Here is a 25,165-nt window from a genome sequence, read left to right as displayed (position 1 = left end):
CCAAATCCCGGGCGCACCACCAGTATTGAAAGGTCCGAACTCGAAGAAGTATGTTCAATTACCGTACAAGCGAAGTGCAGCACCAAAACTAATCCCGAAGCATTTCAAAATGCCTGAAGTTCCAAAGTATGGTGGAACTTTAGACCCGCAGGAACATATTACCACCTACACAATGGCAGTGAAAGGAAATGATCTAGCTCCTCACGAAATTGAATCTGTGTTGCTAAAGAAATTCGGCGAAACACTCACGAGGGGTGCCCTAACGTGGTATTCATTACTGCCCGAGCATTCCATAGATTTTTTTGAAATGCTCGCGGATTCTTTCATTAAAGCTCATGCCATGGACAGAAAGATACAAGCCCGGAAGGCCGACATATTCAGAATCGCACAAGGAGAATCTGAATTATTACGAGAGTTTGTTACTCGATTCCAGAAAGAAAGAATGTTGCTCCCAGTCATCCCGGATGAATGGGCAGCTGAAGCATTCACCAAAGGATTGAATCCGAGAAGTTAGGACGTTTCACGGAAGCTGAAGGAGAGCCTACTTGAGTTTCAAGCAACAACATGGGCAGATGTTCACAACCGGTACGAGTCAAAGATAAGGATCGAATATGACCAGGTCGATTCTACATCATCGGCTAAAAGACGGGAGAATAACAGAGAAAAATCAAAGGATGACTACAACGCAGATAGGTGGACTTCGAGGGGTTGATTTTTTTTTCTACGAGCATACCGAAGGCCGTGGCAGAAATTTTCGAGCAGCAAATAAGTTCACCGTTGATGGAGGGACTGATCGTGGTCGAAATAATAGATCACTTCAAGATAAACAAACGTCGGGGCCTCTAGATCTTTCTTACCCCAGATTGTCAGAATATAACTTCAACATCAGTATAGTGGAACTAGTGTCAGCCATGAGGAACATTAAAGAAGCATGATTCCCGAGACCTATGAGGTCCGATTCCAGCCAGAGGTATCCCAATTTATGGTGCGAATACCACAAAACGAAAGGCCACCGGACAGGGGACTGCCAACATCTTCGGCAGGAGGTAGCAACGCTATTGAAGAATGGTCATCTCCAAGAATTCTTGAGTGGTCGAGCTAAGAACAATTATGGTAACAACAGAGACAACGCGGAATCTTCGAAAGCAGAAGAGGAAGCCCCACGCCTGACGATCAACATAATCTTTGGGGGGAACGAGATTAACGGGGTCACCTTTTTGGCGGCAAAAAAGACTAAAGTATTGATAACTCACAGCAAAAGACTCCGGGAGGACGATATCACTTTCACGGAGGAAGAGATTAACGGGGTCACTTTCACTGGTAATCTCTTTAAATGTGTTAGATTTTAAAATTAAGCGTGTTCTAGTGGATCCAAGAAGTTCGGTTAATATCATATAATGGAGAGTATTGGAACAAGCTAAACTTACCATAAGCATTATTCCGGCAACAAAACTCCTCGCTGGATTCAACCTTGTGAGCGTGACGACCCGGGGAGAGATCTTGCTGCTCACGAATGCTGAAGAAGTAATAAAAATAACTCTCTTCGAAGTAGTGGATGGTGATATGGGATACAACATCATCTTAGGAAGGCCATGGCTACACAAGATGAAAGTTATACCTTCGACGTATCACCAATTGCTGTAGTTTCCAACGCCCGAAGGAATCAAGCAGATGAATGCAAGGGAGATGAATGCAATCTCAGTTTCCAGTAGCAAAGGGAAGGAGCGCACATCATAGCGATTACAGGAACCGACGCCTACTCCCGAGTTAGAGGAGGTTATTCCAAAGGCAGAGTCGTGAGAACAATATTAGGTGCCAAGAAATTTCCAAGTTCCGGAAAAGACGGATGCAACGAAATCCACGACAGAGGAACTAGAACAAGTGGCGTTGTTTGAAGAATTATTAGAAAGAAAATTTCACTTGGGGACAGGACTACACCCCAAGCTCAAGTCTGGTTTTATTGAATTCCTTAAAATTAACGTTGATTGTTTTGCATGGTCGCACGAAGATATGACAGGTATCCCGATGGAAATAGCCATGCACAAGCTGAGTTTGGATCTCAATGTACCACCGGTACGACAGAATAAGCACCCTATTGTAGAGGCCAAGAATAAATTCATCAAGAAGAGGTAACCCGCTTGCTTAAAATCAGTTCGGTCAGAGAGGTAAGATATCCAGACTTGCTAGCCAATGTAGTAGTAGTTCCTAAGAAGAACAATAAGTTTTGTATGGGTGTAGACTATAAAGATCTTAATAAGGCATGCCCAAAAGATTCGTTTCCACTGCCAAATATTGATCAAATGATTGATGCTACTATCGGGCACGAGTTGATGAGTTTCCTTTATGCTTATTCCGGGTACAACCAAATTAAGAAGAACCTGGAAGATCAGGAAAAGACTTTGTTTATAATAAAGTTCGGTACATATTGTTACAATGTAATGCCCTTCGGGTTGAAAAACGCCGGAGCCACTTATCAACGGCTCGTAAATAAGATGTTTAAAAAGCAAATAGAAAAGACCATGGAAGTTTATACAGACGATATGCTCGTTAAGTCGTTGAATGTAGGTGACCACCTTAAGTACTTGCAAGAAACGTTCGATATCCTGAGGGAGCATAACATGAAACGTACCCCCGAAAAATACCCGTTCGGGGTCAGCTTCGGTAAGTTCCTGGGGTTTCTAGTCTCACAAAAGGGAATTGAGGTAAACCCCGACAAAATCAAGGCCATAGACGATATCCCGGATCAATTATAAAATGTGAAGGAAGTCCAAAGACTCACAATAATATTAGCACCTTTGAGCTGGTTCATTTCCCTGTCGTCGGAAAAATGTCAACGCTTCTTTACATTGCTCAAAAAGAAGAACAATTTCGAATGGACGTCGGAGTGCCAACAGGCTTTGAGGGACCTGAAGAAGTACTTATCAAGCCCTTCATTGCTCTCAAAACCAAAAGAAGGCGAAACATTGCTAGTCTACCTCGTGGTTTCAGAAGTTGTGGTAAGTGCGGTTTTAGTCCGGGAGGACGAAGGTACCCAGTTTTCTATTTATTACGTTAGCAAAATTTTAACATGAGTAGAAACTCGCTAGCCACATTTGAAAAAATTGGCCTTAGCTCTCGTAGTTGCCGCTCGGAAGCTGAGGCCCTATTTTCAATACCATCCAATAGTTGTGGTTACTACTTTCCCTTTGCGGAACATCCTTCATAAACCCGAGCTCTCGGGTAGATTGGCCAAATGGGCCGTCGAAATGAGTGAATTTAACATAGAATATAAACCGAGGAATGCAATTAAGTCACAAGTCTTGGCTGACTTTGTGGCCGATTTTAGTCCAGGACTGCTGCCTCAGGCAACCAAGGAGGTAGTAATGGTGTCAGATTCGACATTAGGGGTTTGGACCTTATTTATGGACAGAGCCTCAAACGTAAAAGGGTCAAGGCTCAGAATAGTTTTAATCACGCCTTCGGGGGAAACCTTAAGGCAAGCCATCAGCACGATCCCTTTAACTAATAATGAACCAGAGTATAAAGCTTTGATTGCAGGGCTCGAACTGGCCCGGGGACTTGATTATGAGGTTATCAAATGTGACTCACAGCGGGTGGTAAATCATGTTTACGGGATATTTGATACCAAAGAAGAACGTATGCATCAATACGTGGTAAAGGTCCAGGCTCTTTTAGCACGATTCTGTGAGTGGTCTATAACTCATATCCCGAGAGAAGATAATGCAGAAGCGGATGCACTAGCAAACTTAGGTTCATCAACGAAAATAAAAGGATCGGAGTCCGGAACGGTAGTACAAATGATGAGCTCAGTCCTTGATACGAATGGTTACTATGAAATGAATTCGGCTAGTCTGGTCTGGGACTGGAGAAACGAAATAAGCAACTACCTCAAGTACGAAAAGTTGCCCGATGATCCTAAAGTGTCACGAGCGTTACGCACCAAAGTTGCACGTTATAGCTTTAGGAAAGGCCAATTGTATAGAAAATCTTTCCAAGGCCCGATGGCCTGGTGTTTAGGAGCGTCAGAAGCTGACTATGTCATGAGAGAAATCCACGAAGGGATATGCGGCAATCACTCAGGCGCAAAGTCTTTGGTGCTAAAATTGGTATGGGTAGGATACTATTGGCCTCGCATGGAACAAGACGCCCAAGATTTCGTACGAAAATGTGATAAGTGCCAATGCTATACATCACTAGTACATCAACCAGCAGAACCCTTACATTCGGTTCTGTTCCTATGGCCGTCCATAAAATGAGGGATGGACATCGTCGGACCGCTGTCACCGGCTCCCGAAAAGGTAATGTTTGTTTTAATTTTGACTAATTATTTTTCTAAATGGGTGTAAGCAGGTTCTTATCAGAAGATCGAAGAACGCGAAGTGATCGATTTCCTGTTGGAAAATATAATTTGCAGGTTCAGAATACCAAAAGAGATAGCATGCGACAGTGGGCCACAGTTTATCGGTGAAAAAGTTACAAAGCTCTTCGAAGACTTGAAGATAAAGAGAATCACATCTTTGCCTTATCATCCAAGCGCAAACGGTCAAGCGGAGTCGACAAACAAAGTGATCATTCAAAACCTCAAGAAAAGGTTGGAAGCAACAAAAGGCAAATGACCTGAAGAGTTGCCCGGAGTTCTATGGGCCTACCGAACAATGGCCAAATCAAGTACAACAGAAAATCCTTTTTCTCTCGTATACGGTGCTGAAGCCCTAATCCTAGTTGAAGTGGGCGAACCCACTTTGAGATATTCTCAGACAAATTAAGAATCGAACTACGAAGCAATTCTAATCAATTTGGAACTGCTCGAGGGACGCAGGGACTTGGTGCATATATGACTGGTATATCAAAAGCAGAGGATGGAGCGATATTACAATCGAAGAGCCAACTTCCGTTTTTTCAAAGTAGGAGACTTTGTTCTAAGGAAAGTAACACAAAATACCCGGGAGCTCAATGCGGGAAAGCTAGGTCCAATGTGGGAAGGTCCCTACCGGATTTCGGCTGTCACCGGGAAAGGTTCATACGAATTGGAGAATCAGAATGGAGACAAGTTGTCCAGCAACTGGAACATGGCACACCTCAAAAGATATGATTGCTGATGAACATCGCTCAAATGGAAAATATGTGTTGTACTCTTTTTCCCTTCATTCAGTTTTTGTCTCAATTGGGTTTTTCTAGCAAGGGTTTTAACTAGGCAGCGACAAAAAATATACTACGAAAACAACAACAATAAGACCTTTGATAGCAAGGCAAACGAACAAGCTTTCACTCTGGGACGATTATGTAATCTTTGGTTCGATAGCAAATTCCCACCGAGTAGTTAAGTTTGCTACCGAACAGAGGTTACCCAACCGTTCCCGAGCACAAACCACCAGAGGCATGTTAGGTATTTTTTCGCTCTATAGCATGGATTCCTAAGGGGAAACAAGATATGTTGCCAAGTGAAGGATTACCTAGCAATTCATTGGTGGAACCTTCGAAGATACAAGACTTCCAGTCTAAACACTGGGGAATGATATGAGGATACGGTAACAATGACTGCCACATCAACCGAGAATGAAAATCCAGAAATAAAAATGCATCATCGGGACCGGGGACTGCACAGCCAGCCCCGTAAAAACAAGTTGTACAAGATACAATAACAACAATAACAACAACAACAACAACAACAACAACAACAACAACCCAATATAATCCCACTAGTGGGGTCTGGGGAGGATAGTGTGTACATAGACCTTACCCCTACCCTGAGGTAGAGAGGCTGTTTCTGATAGACCCTCGGCTGCCTCCCTCCAAGAACTCCCCACCTTGCTCTTGGGGTGACTCGAACTCACAACCTCTTAGTTGGAAGAGAATCTCCTGTTCATTATGGACATAAGAATTTCTTTTCTGCATAGCAAAATGCTTATGTAATTTCTGAAAATAGAAGGAATAAAATGAAATCCTTTTGCTTTTATATTGTTTCTTGTCTGAACGATGAGCTAACTTTGTCATTTGAAAGTTAAAAAAGTACTTCAAATGTTAGTGCTGTAATGAACAGGAGATTCTCTTCATGAGCACCGCAAACATAAGAGGGCCTTCTCTTATAAAAATCCTCACGTTAAAAGGTTGGTTCCGAAAGAATCAATGCTCGAAATCCAAAATGCCATCAGGGAAAAATACACCCGAAGCCGCATATGAAAAGGACGCAAAAAGAAACTTGCGCAAATATTCATAAAAACCCTCATGTAAAAGGGAAACTTGCGCAAATATTCATAGAAACCCTCATGTAAAAGGGAAAATTGCGCAAATATTCATAAAAACCCTCACGTAAAAGGGATAATACTCGAAACCAAAATGCTTCAAAGAAAGGGCATCTGAGACTACACATAGTGAAGCGCGAATTGAATGACATGCGCAGAATGCTTGAGCAAATGCAAAAGTTAAAGGCTTGAATGGATATTCAAATGAAAGTAAGACTCACACGACACTTGAACAAAAACAAATATCTTTATTTACAAGAACGGGCCAAAATGTTACAAGTACAAAATGGGAAAAGAAAGAAAAATCTAAACTGCAGCGTCTCCTGAATTGGGAGGAAGAGAAGTATTTGCATTGGCGGGAAGAGTATGTGGTTCCGCCGATGGCTCAATGCTTTCCCCCAGTTTGGTCTTCGGCCTCATCGCCTTCCGATCCTTCTTCAGTTTCTGAAAACTCAGAACCGAAGTCAGAAGAACCTGGAGCATCAGACTGCGTCGGGAGTCTATTTTTTGCAGCCAACTCAAGCTCTCGGGCCTTAGCAATTTTGGCATCAACGTCAATAATACCATCTTTGGCCTCTTCCAAGGTTTTTCTCCTCATGCTATACATGGAATAAGGTTTTTCAACAATGAGGGAAGCTGATCGGTGCTTAAGTTCTTCTTTAAGTTGAGTGACCTCGGCGGAAAGGTTTTTCCGGGCGGATCTAGCAGATTGGAGGCTGACGGCGAGCTGGCGGATAGTTGAACGAAAGAGCCTACTATGTTCGGTAGTTTTCCTGTACTTCTCTTCTAGCTGGGCATGTTTCGCCTCCACGATAGCAAGCTCTTCGCTTTTGGAGTTCAAGGCTGCTTCCAAATTAATAACTCTTTCAGCGGAGGAAGCCTCGCGGTCGGTTGCAGCAAGAACGTCGTTCTGGACTTCTGCCCATTTGGCCTTGGCTTCATCATATCTAACCCTCAGTGGCCCAATTTCTTGGCTAAGAGTTATCACTTCTTGCTTGCTTTGCTGCAAACGAGCCTCCAAAACAACGGCCTCAGCAGCTCTGGTTTCCAGTTCCGAGAGGCGGAGAACAGTCTAGTCCCGTTCCGCTAAAAGCTAATCCCGTTCAGAAGTAAGTTCTTCCTTCTCACGAATCAACCTTTGAAGGCCCTCAGAAGCAATAAAGTTGGCCTATAAAATAAGAAGAGGTAAAATTTAGAATACATTCATTCAAAGTAGAAGAAATAATAGAGGAAGAAAGGAACGTACCGCTGCAGCGTTATGCATAGCATTGTTCAACAAACACTCTCCCGAGAGTGTCTGAATCTTTTTCCAGTCTTTTTCTGAAGCCAAAGGCTTCAGGTAATTAGCAAGCTCTGCCGGCCGTGATAGCAGGTGCACCCGGTAGAGACCGAAAGAGTAATGTTCCTCCTCCTTTGTGGATCTTCAGAAGGAGCAGCATAATTTTGTCCCAAATTCCCATGAACTGGGGACTGTGGAAGAGGAACACCTTCTTCATGGTCAGGTGTGGCCGATGGAGATGGTGTAGCAATCGCTAGTGGGAGAATAGGTGCGGAAGGAAATGATGTAGCAGTTGCTGGTATTGGTGAAGGTGGAGATGAAGCTGATGGAGTTGAAGAGTGAGAAGCAGCTGCATCAAATGTAGTGCTGGTTGTTTGATGCTCGCCAACTAAAGACGGCAAGGACCTGGTACTCAGCCCCGCAGCACCGGTTGCAGCAATTGGGTCTCGAAAACGGCAGTTGGCATATTTTACCAAATCATATTCTCCCCAAAGTGCCGAGACATCGTCTTCAGTTGGTGTAACTATCTCAATAGGTCCTCATGTTGAGATGATGAGGATCGTCGCGTTCTGTGTAAAGAAGTTCCCTCATCAACAATTTCTTCATAATCATCAATCATCACGGTGTCTACGATCGGCCCAAAAAAAGGACCAGTCATCATCGTCACCGGAGATAATTCGGGGGCATCAATTGTTGCCCTTTTATTCTTTTCCCCGACCGCGGAGGAGCGTCTTCTCTTTGTTTGTTTATAATCCGGTCGGGGACTCCGTAAAGAAATATTTGCACCCGAAACAAACCCGGAGATACTTGTTAGAGTAAGTGCTTCCTGAAGCAGCCTCGCTGCATCAGCAGGATCAGCCAGAATGTCCTCCTCGGGGATAGCAACAGAGCCTGCAGGTAGATCTAATTCCGTGAACAAGTCAGAAGGGTTCAACCAAGTCCTTCATATACAAAAATGAAAGCAAGGTAAATTAAAGTTACCATGATTTTTGGCCTTCCACCCGTATTTGAGGGTTAGTTCTTTCCACTAATGAATTTCGGGCGTTGTGACGTCCAAGATCTTCTGAACCCACCGGTTCAAACCTTTCACCACAGGTGGGATCTACCGAGTTGCTGAAACAGGCGAAGGGTTAAGAGATGATAGGGCCGTAGGAGAATGTCTAATAAGAGGAATATTATACGAGGAACTTACGAGTGCGATTCTAAGCAATCAGAAAGGATGAAGCCGTTGTCGGAATGATGTCATTAGTGGAAACTGCAACGAACCATTCCATCCATCCACGGCCGTTGTCATCATCCATGCTAGACAATAAAGCATGGTGGCCACGCTTGCAAAGGTTTATCATTCCCCCGCGGAAGATTGTAGGGGAATAAATATTCATCATATGAGCTAAGGTTAGCTCCTCTCCAGTTTCTTGGCACAAATGTCGGAGGCATGCGATCGTCCTCCACACTGAAGGACTTACCTGTGCCAAACACACTTGGTAGCGAAGGCAAAACTCCGCAATTATGGAATCAAGCTCTCCGCTCAGAGAAAACGCACCCAAGGTAAAGGGTTACGTGAAAAAGCATGTAAACCCTTCCTTGGGAAGGGTCACTCGCTCTGATAGATCAGGAGCAATGATTTCCAACTCATTGCAGCGGCAGTCCTCCTTCACAGCAGGAATACGGGAAGGACGAATGGAAGAAGGGTACCTACTAATAGCCCATGTACGAGGGTTAGCAGTCGGAAATTTCTCTTCAAAATCCTTCGAACTACTAATCCTTCTTGGGATGATGGAACTCACTATTGGAGGAACGAAATCCTTGGTTTTATTCTTATTCTTTGAAGAACCAGCATGTTTAGAGGAAGAAACCATTGAAAAAGGAGATGAAAAAGGTTTTGTGTTTGAAGACAATCAAAAAAGGGATTGAAAACAAGGATGCAAATCGGATGCTCAAGCAATTGTGAAACGCAAAGGAAAAGGAAGTTGCGTATACGTAAAATTTTGACGACTAAATTCATGGCCATGATTACCTCGATAAGCGGCAAAAGTTGTGCTGAATTGTGGGATGACGCGTGTTCGGAATATTAAATACGGAGAGACGTGCGTCTAATCAACTGTCAGAGACCTTTAGAGAGAGTTATAGTAATTCCCGTCAAAAAGGCATTTCTACCAACTTTCCGGTAATACAAATTTATGTCACCGGAAAGCAGGGGGACTATCTGTATAGGGTAAAATATAATATGACATGTGGCTGATTAAAGAAGGACATGTGGAATGTGAAATGGGATGGCTGAGGATCGAGCGCAGCCACTCTGCTTGTTGCTGGAAAGGATAATGTTCATGAAGGTATATTAAATGCTCTGCGACCGGTGGCATTTACTAAGGAATATTCTGCGGCATTAAGAGCGACGGTCCGTTATAGAGAATTTGACATTTATATTCACTGTTATATCTTCATCAATGATCCTCATAATTGGCATTAAAGGAGGGCATGATCCTAGGACCTCTTTCCCTAGGCATAACTATAAATAGTGAGCTTAGTTACCATTGTAGAGGACACGAATTCTCTGGATAAACTTATACTCTACTCTATACAAAGTTTTATACAATTTCACTTTCTTACTTTTTGATCTCATCATTGATGTGTTCGAAAATCGTATTCACGGAATAACCATTTTTGCTATTTCATCTACATTTTAAGGCTAAATATTATGTATTTCTTCGATTATTATATTGTTTAAGGATCAAATTAGTTCACTTGTCTAGAAACAACGTATAAATTCAACTGTACCGTTTTACGGGCAAGGGATCACTATAGAGTTCTAAACATTTCGTGCATTTTCCTTGTAAGAATTCACCAATTAATTGTTCTTTCAAGAAACAAATCACATTTCTTTGGCATACATGGTTAATATCATCTTTTGGGTTAGCAATTGTGGTTGAGTCGGAAGATAATTGTATCTTAACAGCAGTAGGAACGAAACAATATAAATATGTAGGCAAGCTGGCAACAAAGATTGCGACAACAAATTCTTTTTTTCTTTTTTGAACCTTAGGAAAACTCGTAGCCGTTACAGCCTCTGCCCTTCGGATGAGCACTCTGTGCGCACTGGGTAAACTCTCACTGTATAATAATCTGCAAATTACACAGCGGATATAAACCCCAGTAGGCAAACTCCGTGCGACATGCTCGACCCAAAAACATTGAGGAGGGATACCGCACTCTAAAATAGAGCTCTTTCTTTGAGCTACACGAATAAACAACTTGGCGATTGAGTGCAATGAATAAACAGTTTTTCATTAAATCCTGAAATACAAAATATGTAGACAAGCCATCAAATACAAAAACATATACTATGACGCCTACCTTCTATACAAGATATGACAAACACATGGCTTTCGACAAAAATACCTGGCTAATAGACCTGATAAACCAGCAAATGTATCTTAGTCTCAATATAATATCAAGCGATTTACAGATGGTCCTAATATGCTGTCCTGGATTGATCCCTATCCCAAATATTGGAGGGGCTCCTTTTGTCAAAAGAGAGCTTAGCACTAAAGCTCTCTAGTCCATCATTTAACAAGGAACCACTGAACCTTTGGTACTGTTGCAGCGAATCTGACAAAATTCTTCCACTTTAATTTGGCTTCCAACATCATAAGCAGGTGTTGCTGACAGTTTACGATGAGGTCGCCTTCAAGTATCCGCAGAGGTGGAATTGATTTGGGATACGACGTCGTCGGCTTTTGAGGATCGAGTTGGAGGAATAGTTGATGACAAGCTTAGCACCCAGAGATGCAAAATGAAGGGCGATGGCTTTGCCGATGCCGCGAGAAGAGCCGGTAACAATGGCTAATCGATCTTGTAGTGGGAAGTTTTAGCCTTGGGACAAAAAAAAAGATGTATGAAATTGCAGTTGTTCCAGATAAACTAGAGTATATGCTATGACTGAATTCTTGTACCCAGAAAAAAAAAAAAAAACTCATATGAAACTGAAAAAGACTAGCTTGTAACACCGATAGATATATTTGCAATGGAAGAAGACTATCCTATCATCGAAGTCTTTATTTCCTCCTCTTCTTTTCTTTTTCAAGTTATGAAAGTCACTATTGGAAGTTGGGAAAACGTTAAATGATCTTTTTAATGAATATTCATTTAAATACCTTGTATCGTCCTCCCAAATAATTTATAATCAGACTTAATGAGATCACTTTTAGGTTTAAAACCGTCAAAGAAGCAACATTCACGAGCATTTACTAACTAGCTTAGTTCAATTCCGCTCGACTTTCGTTGTTGCACTAACTTGCACAGTAAATCAGATTATTTAATTCATTTCAAATAAGTTGACAACATGAAAAATTCTAACATACATATAAACTATATTTGCAAATTCTGATAACTAGTGGGAACTTGCACATGAGTATTACACGGACTATTCATGAAGATCTAAATAACGCGGAACATCGGCAGAAATCCATTTGTCACCTTCTATGAAGTATCTGACCGTAAAATTTGATGCAACCTCTGGATCTCTAGTGACAGACGCCCACTCCACTCGTCCCTCTGTAATTGCGCCCGGTCCTCTATTCTCATAGTCAAGATAGAATGGCTGAACTAACAATTCAGTTATAAATTCAACCCATCCTCTTGGATTAATAAAATGGTCAATGTAACTTTGCATGACCACTGTCCTAGAGAAATTACCCCACGGTCGGCCTAAAAATGTAGTAACATTACCCATTTTCTCCAACTCATCAGTTGCTTTTAGTGTGCAATTTTGCAGCACTATTCCTGTTGTTAAGTTCCAATATTCTCTCTGTTGTGCTGTGATTGTATTATATTGCTTGGGAAGTGGCAGGCGTGCTTCAATTAAGCAGTTCTGGAACATGGCTGTTGCATCACCACAGATGAAATCTATGGTGCCAAATATTTCACAATCCCTGTAGAATTGTCGGCCTTCTTTTGTGTATAAGTTGTCTTGAAAGCCGTCAAAACGACACCTATAGAAAGTGAGATATTCAGCTTCTGCTCTTAATGCTACTGCTTGTTGGTTCTCTCGTCCAGCATCGTTCCTAAATGTGATATCTCGGGCCATGAAGCCCTTCCCATTGACACCTAATCGAAATGAAACAACGAATATTCATATCAGTAAAATCCAGATAAAAGATATCCTACTATGGCTTGAGTAACGTAACAATTGATCACTTACCCACAGTAGCAGTGAGACTTGTGGTGATGCCATCACCACCGTAGCTCTTATTCCCTGAAATTATGGTATTGTCCATGCCTTCACCGATTAGGACTATGTTTGTTTTCCATTTATCTACTTGAATATATTCATAATACGTCCCTTGCTTAATTTTGATATAGTATTTATTTACACTGTTGTTTGGTGCTGAAATGATGGCATCCGTTATTGTGGTGTAATTCCCGGAGCCATCTTTAGTAACAATTGCATGAGGTGTTTGCATCTGTTGGCCTTCGCCACATAAAAGGAGTGGCAAAATGGCTATAACTGCAATAAACCACATAGCTCCAGTTGTCATCTTCCTGCACTTGATGAGCCATTACGTATCAGAATACTATTCAAGTCAGAAAAATATTATGGACTAGAATATACAATGAACTCAAGTTTAATTATGGTAACCAATTAGAAGATAGGCAACAATATTTAATAAACAAAAAGCTATATAACCTTGATTGATTTTAAAATTTATCATTTGCAGAAAATAGAACTGAGCTTCAACTTCTTTCGTAGTGCTTCTATAGAGAAGATTAATCGTACGTAGCCAACTTCAAATGTTAATGTTGTAGTAATGGTGTTTCGTGCAGATAATTTCACCCAATTTATAAGGCAAGTTTGGTTTCCATATTTGGTAGTTTGCATGCATTAATGGAATTACTTATATTGTTTTTGTCCATATAAGTAATTATAATATATTTTGCCTCAGAGATAACGTTTCTTATTTTAGATTCTTTTTTGGAAGAAGGGGGGTGAAGGAAGGAATAACTCGTAAATGGTAATAGAAAATGACATGAATTAATACTCTACTAGTTAAATGGTGTTAGTTGAATGGGAACTGGAATTATTTCTTATATATTTGGTATATGGACTTATTTGGTTTACTAATGCTATTATTATTTTCTGTTATAGTACGTAGCACTAAGTACAGAAGAGAACATAAATTATTTCTATGTGGATGTTTTGATAGGATTATCTTTATATTAAAAAAAAAAAAGAAGAGAAAACCAACCTCTATAGCCCCTCAAAATTTTAATAGCCCATGTTTTTTTTCACTTATACGAAATGGCCCTTCAGCCCAAACATATTACATCTAATAGCCCGAAATGTCTATTTTGTATATTTTTTGTATAGTGACAGTCTATTTTGTATATTTTTTGTATAGTGACAGTCTATTTTGTATATATGTTGTATAGTGACAGTCTATTTAGTATATATTTTGTATAGTGACAGTCTATTTTGTATATATTTTGTATAGTAACAGTATATTGTATATAAATTATAGTGACAGTCTATTTTGTATATTTTTTATATAGTGACAGTCTATTTTATATATATGTTGTATAGTGACAGTCTATTTTTTTTTTATTAGTGAGAGTCTATTTTTCATATTTCTATGCTAAGTATTGACTTTAACCACAGTTCAAACTTAGACGTATCTCTTTCGCGTGAAATTGCTCTATATTGAACTACAACAACTATTTGTGCCGGATTTTGTCAGAAAACTCAATTTTCCGGCCATGTTAGTTCTGTTTCCTCCTCCCATCCTTCCAATCTTATTCTTTCTGCCACTTTTCAGCAATAGTGATACAACTAAGATCTGTTTTAAAGGTTTTGAACAATTTGTGTGGAAGAGCTTTATGGCATATACTTTTTCTTTGGTCGTTGAGGAGAGAGGTCGACATCGCTCATGAAGACATTTTGCCGCCGACGAAACAGATCTTATGGCTAGCCACTAGAATTACTTTTGGGCTATAAAATGTATATTATAATTTTGGGCTACCGGGTGATATATGCTTGGGTCGATGGGCTATAAATGAATTTTGCTCTAAAAAATAGGATTACTCCTCAAGAGCGGAGCCATAATTCGACTTATGGGTTCGGAATAACTTATAGCTTTGGCCTAAACTTTGTATTTGTGTTAAAAATTCAATTAATGTATATAAAAAATCCATTCAGGACCTTAGACCCGCCTCTACCTACAATGTCATTATGCAGCTGTAGGAATTATAGTTTATCTTGCTGATATGTAGCATTCCTTATTTTAGATTCTTGTTTGGAGGCATGAGGGAAATAGGAACAAGTTAACGACCACATGACCTTATTAAAATAGAAAATTGGGGAAGCTACTAATGTCGTGTCTATTTTCCAAATTGTCGTCCTTTAATTAATATTTATTCCTTGTTTAGGCTTATTTAGTATTTTGTTATTAGTGTTATTATTTTCTATTAAAATACTAGCACTAATAATAGAACCTCTCCTTATAAGAAGGAAAACTTTATACAAGTTTCGGTCTTCTTCAACGTGGTGATGTATTAAGGTAAACATTAAACTGCATGCAATTGCCCATCAATAAATTGGTTTGTACCCCTTTTAGTCTTCTTCTCGTAGAAGTAATCTTCTTGCGTGTTCCCCTTATTTGTTTTCCTTTAATTATCTCTAAAATAATAGTGTACAACGATTTTCTTAACAACAGTAGAACATTAGAAAAATAGAAATTGGAAAAGAATAAATGCTACCACTTATCGGTCTATTTTTCTAAACTAGTACTAGTGGTCTTTTAATCAATTTATTATGATGTTTAGTCTAAATTAGATGTCGTTTATGTTTGTTAAATAACACTCTCTATATCGTTTGATTGTAATAGTTAGCTTCCTTAATCTTAAATCAGCTGTCAAAATAAATTGGCATGTTACTTATCTATCTATCTATATCTATATTATTATAAAAGTACAAATAATGATGTTGGTGAATGAAAATATCCTTAAAAATTGAAATTAACTTTTACGAATAAAAAGGCCACAATTGTCATTACAGTGAACGGTCGAGTTACTACGATGAAAAAAACAAGCTGCTTACTTTCTGGCAGAACGAAAACTTTTACGTTTGGTAAAAAAAAATCCTAATTACCATCTGCTCACTTCCCAACTAAACTAAGAGAACGAAAATACTTAATCTATTATTATCTATTTATATCTATATCTATATCTATATTATTATAAAAAAACAAATGTTAAGCGCTAAATCTTGAACGACAAAAATATCCTCAAAATATTGATTGACTTTTATGCCCCTAAAATCTAAATTTTGTTTTTCAAAAAGATAAGGTATTGGATAGAATAGTAATATTAGCCTCATCAACTATGTCGAATTCTGATTCAACTAAAATTCTGCCTCCCTAAATTTTGGTCAACTGGCCATAAATTTGAAATCGTTTCCAATTCAAATTGACAATTGTTTTCATTTCAATTAACCCAAAAACTTAGAATTGTCCTTTTTTTATATAAATCAAAGTTTCATCTGGATTACACACGGAAAAAAACAAGAATGTTGTAATAAAAAATTACAAACGTCGTTGGTATTTTATTTTGAGAAGATAAATAAAGAAATTAAGTTATAGAAGCCATAAAAAGCTACGGAAAGCATATATAATAGCCACCAAATGTGTTTTATAATTACTCGGCTACTAAATAGTCAATTTTTTTAATATTATTATTATATAATTCTTTCCGAAGGTTGAGCAAACTTGGTTTTGTAATCCCTACCTTCGTCACTATCTTATTCGGTGTTTGACAACGAAAATCGGAGTACAAGCTATTACATATTTTTAGTATTTTATTAACTTGAATACATATCTTATTTATAAGTGGATGTCATAAAGTTAAAGATATGTAGTCATGCATCAAGTTAAGTCAATAAATCTTTAATTACATCTCCTTGATAAGTAATTGGGTAGAAATTATATCGGAAAGTCAACTTTATTTTGAATTTTTATAAATAACCAAATATGCAAATTCTAACTAATATTTATACTTAGGCCTCATTTGTTTGCACTTAATAAAGGTCTTAATCTTAATTATTCAGATTTCAGACATTAAGTGCGTTTGTTTTTAAAGTCTAAGTCTTAATTATTCAGATCTTAACCATTAAGTATTTTTTTTTTACTTCACAGCCACTTAATGGGTCTGAATAGGTCTGTATGATTAAGATCTATAACAGAGACTTAATTTCATTAAGATGCTATCACATATTCATTATTAACTGCCGCCACTGGCTATCATTATCAACTACCACCATGCCGCCACCACCACCATACTCAAACACCACTACCATCACCACCACCACCACACCATCATCCTCAATCATAGCCGCCACCATTATCGACCATCACCACTCACTATCCCAACCACTCTGACCACCATCATTCTCACCCACAATCAACACTCATCCACCTCAACTACCACAACTAACCACCCCATCACCATCAACAACCAAAAGGAGAGGGGCCTTATCGCAGAAGCGGCTTGGGTTCCGCAAATGAGAGGCCGCGGAAGCAGACCTCTTATCCGCAGAAGGAAAATAATACACAAAAATGACAGCTTCGATGCAGAAGCGGCTTAGTGAACCGCAAAAGCGAAAGATCTGGACAGAGTACAAAATAGAAGGGTCCGACATTTTTGTCATTTTTGGACATTCCAAACACGGTTTTGGGGCGATTTTCAGAGAGAATTCACGGAAAAACTTAAGGTAAGTCACTTGTGATCATTGTTAGTCAATAATATTGGATTATCATTGAGTATTTTGACTAGATTACGTATTATTTTAGGTGAAATTAGAGGATTTGGGCCTAGGAATTTGAAAATGAGATTTGGGAATTTTATGGTCGAGTTGTTGTCGGAATTCGGTAAATTTAGTATGGTTGGACTTGTGGTTGAATGGGAGTTCATATTTTATAATTTTTTTCGGGGTCTGAGACGTGGGCCCCACTAGTAATTTTTGAGTGTAATTTCGGATTTTGTGGGAAAAATAGTATTTTGATATGAAATTAATTCCTATAAGTTGTGTGGACTGAATCAAATTAATTGTGACTAGATTCGAGCTGTTCAGAAGTCGATACGCGCATAATGGAATTTCTGGAACATTGTTTAGCTTGCTCGACATTGGATTCGGCTTGTTCGAGGTAAGTAACTCTTCTAATCTTTGAGCTGAAGGTATGAACCCTGACTATACATGTTATGTGTTTGGTATCGAGGTGACGCACATGCCAGGTGACAGGCGTATGGGCGTGCACCGTGTGAACTGTGACTCCGTTATTTATGTGTATTATGTAGTTATCTGAACTTATCTGTAATCCTGAAATCTCTACGTACTAGAGTTATCGAGCTGTGATTCATGTTAGAAACCATGTCTAGGCTACATGATTATTCTGTTTGGACCCACTGAGGTTATTACTGCTGTTGAGTTATTTGCTTACATTGCAATGTCATACTCAGTCATATTAATTCATAGCATATCATATCTCAGTCTCTGTTGTTATTTATTGATACATCATATCATCATTTTGGGCTATTTCATATCATTGTGAGCCCGAGAGACTGGAGAGATTGATGACTGAGTGAAGCCGAGGGCCTGATTTTGAGATATTGATATTATAGCACGTGAGTTGTCCGTGCATATTTTAGCGCTTGGGCTGAAGGAGCCCCTCCGGAGTCTGCACACACCCCGAGTGAGCGCAGTTGATTTATATTGAGGGATGGATCTTCCCCGAGCATAGATCTTGCCCGAAGCATTTACATTTGGGGATGGATCTTCCCCGGGCTGGATTGGCCTTATACAGTACTGAGTGACTGACTATCAGTCGCTATATATATTTGGGATGGATCTTCCCTGGGTTGGATTGGCCATATACAGTACTGAGTGATTGAGCTTGATAGATAGAAAGTGTGAGACAGTGAGATTGAGTACTCTGAGAGTGTGAGTACATAAGTTCATCTCTGAGATACATTGCATTCGACATGCACACTTGACATACAGGCATAGAGATGCATTTTTTTTCCTCATGTTGTACGGCATTGCGCCATTCATGATTTCACCTGCATAGTGACATGTAGACATAGAGATGTACTTTCCTCATGTTATCTAGAAAAAAAATGAAACATCTTAAGTATTGTTGAAAAGTTTTGGGAAAAATCACAGTTTTACAAACCTACTCATATTTTGGTGATTTTGGCAAAGAATTTGATGTTTTACTATCTACTTGAAAAGAAGCATTTATTTTCCGGGATTTCATACGAGATGAACATGTATTTATTGAGTTATTTCTTGCACCATCTTTACTATATCGTGTTGAACTGTTGCTGGTTATTAGAGTTGGACACTGACCCTTGTCCCAGCTCGTCACTACTTTCAACCTAAGGTTAGGTTTATTACTTATTGAGTACATGAGGTCGGTTGTACTCAGACTACACTTCTGCACCTTGCGTGCAGATGTTGGATGTTGATGTTGCGGAGACCGACGGGAGCTGGATTTGAAGATGTACCTGCGTTTCGGTTGTAGCTCCCTCTTGTTAATTGTAGCCTTAGATTATAAAGATCTGTTTATGTACATTTCGAACAGATGATGTATTTATTTCATACTAGCTTTATAAATTCTAATTTTAGAAGCTCATGATTTGTACTATCAGTTCTTGAAAAATGTATAAGATTTAGATATTTTCTTTTACTTAATTGTCTTGTTAAATTTCATTGGAATTGGATAGTTGATAACTGGCTTACCTAGCGGGTTGGGTTAGGTGCCATCACGACTAGTTGGATTTTGGGTCGTGACACTTCGTCGCCGACTCCATTTCTTTTATGAGAATCGAGAATCCTGCTCAACAGTATTTGCCCTTTACTATTGAAAATAAATTATTTCTACTTTCTACTTCATTTTCTTAGTATAACTACTCCTACAGTCATACTTTTGGATCATATTTTTCTTCACCCGTTTAATTCTTCATCCTAACTTAAAAAATATACATAGCTGACCCTGAGTGGATAAAAAGACTCATGCCTAATTAAACTATACCTGACCTATTAATAACCCACTCATTTCAACAAAAATAAATAAATAAACCCAAACGTAAATGGGCAAGTATGGCCCTTATTCCGTTTGATCTATACCTAGGACCCGTTTGGCCATAGATGTTGGCTGTTTTTTTCCAAAAAGAATTTGAAAAACATTATTTGTTCATGGAATATGATCAATTCTTTTTAAAAAATTAAAAAAAAAAATTAAGTTCCCAAAAACTCCCTAAACTAATTTTTGGGTAAAAATTTTCTTCCTTTCACAAAACTTCAAATTTTTCTAAAATAAAATACATATTCAAATATAACTTCAACTTCCAAAAATTATTTTTCAACGCAACTTCAAAAACTCTTTTTTCAAGTTTTAACCAAATCCACCTCCAAATGCTAGTTTGGTGGGCAATAGGCATGTGCCTATATATATAAAAAAAGAAAATGCTTGGCGGAAGCCAATACTTGGAGGCTTAGAATGGATGAGTGAAGGAGAAACTTTTTCCTATTTTCTCTTTGTTCTTTGATCATTTCCCGTAGCCAAATACATAGGCGGCCTTAATTTTAGCACCTAACTTTTTATTTTGACACTTCAACTGAAAAAATTTCTTATTAGACATCCCAACCTTAATAATTGTGTCTATTAAACATGAAACGATGAGATAACATATTGTGTGAGTTATACTTCTTTAGAGTGTGTGAAAAAACTATATTTTTTTAAAACCTATTTCTCTTTTCACTTTCCTCCCTACTGATAATCATATCGGCCACCTGAAATATAAGACAACTCCTTCACCATTCACCCTTAGCCACGATTTTTATATTTGTAGCTAAGAATTTATAGCTATATATATATATAATGTTATAGTGTCTGCTCATTCATATAAATATTTTTGTTGTCAGTCGTACTATATTAGAAGAGTAAAGTATGAGGTAACAAAATTCAGCGGTGATATTGGTTTGTCAAAATGAGAATAAAGGACGAGGAACCAATGATTACACAAGACACAAGACGGCAATGCCATGAAGCTCGAGCCCATGAAACCTAAAGATTGGTCATACATGGAAGAGAAGTCGTGAATGGGCAGTAGTCTCTTGAGTAAAATACTCATGAAAAACCAAGTGTAAAAATTCTTGCAACAGTGGATTACTTTGCTTTTCTTAACCTACTATTTTTTTATTAGCCCAAATAATTTTTCACAGTTAAAATCAGGGTGCACTTATTAATTGCATTTTTATTCTTGTTGATAACCTGTGTTGTGGTACTCTGATTCTATTATTTTTTATATCCATAAATATCATTTATATGTGCTATTTCTCCCAACAAATAGAAAGCATAAAAAATAAACTAAGTATGGACGGATTCATTTTAACTTCTTGAAAATTAAGAAGTTTCTTGCATTAAATTTTATTGCATGTAAAGATACTTATAAAAAAATAAAATCAGAAAGAAAAAAAAATCGTTGTAATCATCGATCAAAAGAAGGGGGGGGGGGGGGGGGGGGGTTCTCTCTTTTTTGTTTCAAACTCTTAAACCCCTCGAATTTATCCAAAAAATGGCCGGAATCGTTGTAATTTTTGACTTTGAGAATACGATTATTGATTTAAAGAATGATAATTCGGTGGTGGATGAGTTGGGTGCTACTGATTTGTTCAATCAGCTTCTCCCTACCATGCCTTGGAACTCCGTCATGGTTAGTTTTCCTTTTCATATTTACTACATTCTCTTATGCCCAATTTAATGACTTGAATTTAGGTATACATCAAATCAAATAGTTTAACCCACGTTACGAATTTCAAACTACAATATATGCATAAGTAATAAAAGAAGATACACAGTATCATATATAGTGCATTTATTAGTTTGATATAAGCATGATGTGACTTCTCCTAATTTTTCGGCTGTCAAACAAATTACAGGACAAGATGATAAAGGAGCTTCATGCACAAGGCAAAACTATTGCGGACATTGAAGAAGTGCTTAAACGGGCTCCTATAATATCCCGCGTGATACCATGTAACACAAGGTTGAGGTAAATTGAGTCAGATACTAAATTTTAATGCACAATTAATGTTTGCATGTTTTTAACTAGCGTTTGGCCTTATATATCCAAATTTCTTTTAATAAACTTGATTTCGATAAAATTTGGTTTGAAGATAAAAATATGTTTGGACATAATTTTTTAAAACATATTTCACAAAATGTGACTTATACCCATAAGTTCTAAAACCTATCAAAAATATCCAACAATACCAAACAAACAAATTTGTCAATCCTGTATATGCAGAACCTTCACTGATGCCATTAATTATCATTATCACAAACCATAGTCCTGAACATATATAAGTTTGGCACAAAATTATCTTTTATTTATTTATAATGAACTGCATAATAGACTATCCTAAAACCATAACCTGATATTTTAATATCAACTGCTAATAACATAATTGCTAGCCACTATAATTCGTCAAATTGCAATTGTCACGACCCAAAATCTGCATGTCGTGATGGCGCCTATCTCAGTATTAGGCAAGCCGACAACCTCAATAAACCACAATTTTTTTTAAGTTCAAAAACATATTATATAAATTTAATAGAAAAATTCCACACATTCTGATATAAAATACACTCCCAAAACTCGGTGTCACTGAGTACATAAGTATCTAAATGATAACATAGTTTGACTAATACCAAAACTGTCTGGAAATGTAGAACAGTACAAATAATTGAAAGGAAAGAGAATCAAGGTCTGCGGACGTCAAACAGCTACCTCGATAGTCTCCAACAGATAATCTCCCAAAAATTAGCAATTGCCGTGTCCGGGAGTACCTGGATCTGCACACGAAGTGCAGAGTATAGTGAGAGTACAACCGACCCCATGTACTCAATAAGTAACTAGACTAACCTTTGGGCTGAAAGTAGTGAAGAGCTCCACAGGTACAGTCCAATATAGAAATAACAGTACAGAAACGTAGGCATGCTTTCAAGTTCAACAGTTAACTCAGTACAATAAAATAGATCAATTCTGAATTATATGAGGAATGTGACATTTCTATATCTACATGCCAATGTACATGCTGTATGTGACGTACCTCTGTGGAAAACCTTGTGCACTCACAAATCTTAAAATACCCAATCACTCAGTATTGAATATGTCCAATCCATCCCAGGGAAGATCCATCCCATATATATACACATCAACTGACAATAAGTCAATCAGTATTGTATAAGGCCAATCTAGGCTAGGGAAAGATCCATCCCCAGATATAAATGATTCGGACAAGATCCATGTCCAGAGAAGATCCATCCCTCAATATAAATAAACCGCGCTCACTGTGGGGGGTGCAGACTCCGGAGGGGCTCCTTCAGCCCAAGCACTATAATAGCCAGATCCAAGCATAAATAAATAAAATATGTTGTGGTGTGCAGCCCGATCCCATATAATATCACTCAAAATCTCCAGTCTCTCGGGCTCTCAATGACATGAAAATCAACCTGACATGATGATATGATATATCAATGAATGACAACAGAGATTGAGATATGATTTGCAGATGATAGATGTGACTGAGTACAACAATATAAATTTAAACAAGTAATCCAATAGCAATAAGACCTCTGTGGGTCGCGAAATATCGGCACGTAGCCTAAACATGATCTTTAACATGAGTCTCAGCTCAATTTCCTCTAACACATAGAGGATATGTGGATAATGACATGATTATTTGACTATGCAGCTCCACAGAATCAATTAACTCACAATTTCAATGGTGCACGCCCACACGCCCGTCACCTAGCATGTGCGTCACCTCCAAACAATTCATATAACACGAAATTCAGGGATTCATACCCTCATAGCCAAGTTTATAAGTGTTACTTAGCTCAAACTATGTAATTCTTTATTCCAATATGCCCTTGCCTCGTGAATCGGCCTCCGAACGCCTCAAATCTAGTCACAATTATTTCGATTCAGTCAACACAAACTATAAGAATTAATTCCATATGAAAATATTAATTTTTCAACAAAATCCAAAATTCCACTCAAAAATTATCAGTAGGGCCCATGTCCGGAACCCAATAAAATTTATACAATATGAACGTCCATTCAACCACGAGTCTAACAATATCAAATTTACCAAATTCCGACATCAACTCGACCTTCAAATCCTCAAATCTTATTATCAAATCCCTAGGCCCAAATACTCGAATTATACCTCAAAAACATGTAATCTAGTCGGAATAATCGATGATAATTCAATATTATTGACTAACAATGATCATAAGTGACTTACCTCAAGTTTTCCCGTGAAATCTCGCTCAAAAATCTCCTTAACCTATGTTGGATATGTCCAAAAATGAGAAAATCTCGGACCCCCTCTATTTTTGTACACTGCCCGGTGCTTTCGCACCTGAGGCCCTTTTAATCACTTCTGTGGTCCTGTCCCTCGCACCTGCGGACCTTTCGCTTCTGCGGAGTCGCATGTGCGACATTTCCATCGCTTCTGCGAAGCCAACTCCCCTTCCCTTTCTCCGTTTCTGCGAAGCCAACTCCCGCTTCTGCAGTCCACCTGCTCGCTTCTGCGACCACTGCCCTCTTTAGCCCGGGCTGTATCTATGACCATTTTGTCGCTTCTGCGATCGCGCGCCTGCGACCAATTCTATCGTAGGTGCGATTGCACCAGAACTGGAAAAATTTCCAGAATTGTTCTAAGTCCAAATTTCGATCTGTTAACCATCCGAAACTCACCCGAGGCCCCTAGGACCTCAACCAAATACACCAACAAGTCCTAAAACATCATACGAACGTAGTTGAAGCCTCAAATCATATCAAATAATACTAAAAACATGAATCATACCGTAATTCAAGCTTAATGAAATTAAGAAATTTCAACTTGTACATTCGATGTCAAAACCTATCAAATCAAGTCTGATTGACCTCAAATTTTGCACACAAGTCATAAATGATATAATGGACCTATGAAAATTTTCAGAACTGAATTCCGACCCGGATATAAAAATGTCAACTCCCCGGTCAAACTTCCAAACTTAGATTTCTTATTTTCGTCATTTCAAGCCTAATTTAACTACGGACTTCCAAACAAATTTTCGGACACACTACTAAGTCCAAAATCACAATACAAAGCTATTGGAATCATCAAAACTCTATTTTGGGGTCATTTACACATAAGTCAACATCCATTCAACCTTTTCAACTTAAGTTTTCATCCTTGAGACTAAATGTCTCAATTCATTTCGAAACTTCACCGGACCCGAACCAATTACATTGGTAAGTCACATAACAGTTATAAAGCACAAAATGAGTAGTAAATGTGAGAACGGCATTGTAATACTCAAAATGATCGGCCGGGTCGTTATATTCTCCTCCTCTTAAACAAACGTTCGTCCTCGAACGGGTTTAGAATCATACATGGAGTCTCAAATATGTGTAAATATTTGCTTCGCATCTCCCGCTCAATCTCCCGGGTAGCTTCTCCGACTGGCTAGCCTCTCCACTGCACTTTCACTGAAGCTATGTTCTTTGATCTCAACTTTCGAACCTACCGGTCCAAAAT

The 25,165-nt window shown here is 38.6% G+C and overlaps 2 protein-coding genes across 3 annotated transcripts; both read right to left on the bottom strand.

The window, feature by feature from the left end:
* Nucleotides 1–6,627: 6,627 nt before the first annotated feature.
* On the bottom strand, nucleotides 6,628–8,867 carry LOC138908444 (uncharacterized). The gene is made up of 5 exons (XM_070199109.1): nucleotides 8,788–8,867; nucleotides 8,329–8,462; nucleotides 7,632–8,044; nucleotides 7,379–7,410; nucleotides 6,628–7,282 (listed from the first exon to the last, which is right to left on the bottom strand). Exons 1-5 carry the CDS (start codon nucleotides 8,865–8,867, stop codon nucleotides 6,628–6,630), a joined length of 1,314 nt encoding a protein of 437 aa, XP_070055210.1.
* Nucleotides 8,868–11,815: 2,948 nt separating this feature from the next.
* LOC104107665 (pectinesterase/pectinesterase inhibitor PPE8B-like) lies at nucleotides 11,816–13,310 on the bottom strand. Of its 2 annotated transcripts, XM_009616526.4 has the most exons (3): nucleotides 13,208–13,310; nucleotides 12,722–13,062; nucleotides 11,816–12,627 (listed from the first exon to the last, which is right to left on the bottom strand). In XM_009616526.4, exons 2-3 carry the CDS (start codon nucleotides 13,056–13,058, stop codon nucleotides 11,945–11,947), a joined length of 1,020 nt encoding a protein of 339 aa, XP_009614821.1. In that variant the 5' UTR covers nucleotides 13,059–13,062; nucleotides 13,208–13,310; the 3' UTR covers nucleotides 11,816–11,944. The 2 variants fall into 2 exon arrangements, with proteins under 2 accessions (XP_009614821.1, XP_070055542.1); XM_070199441.1 differs by lacking the exon at nucleotides 13,208–13,310 and having other exon boundaries at nucleotides 12,722–13,189.
* Nucleotides 13,311–25,165: the final 11,855 nt, after the last annotated feature.

This window comes from Nicotiana tomentosiformis, chromosome 3 (assembly GCF_000390325.3).
Source record: "Nicotiana tomentosiformis chromosome 3, ASM39032v3, whole genome shotgun sequence".
NCBI lineage: Eukaryota > Viridiplantae > Streptophyta > Magnoliopsida > Solanales > Solanaceae > Nicotiana > Nicotiana tomentosiformis.
Note: the sequence above shows the minus strand (reverse complement) of the source record. Positions and strands in the feature narration are given on the sequence as shown.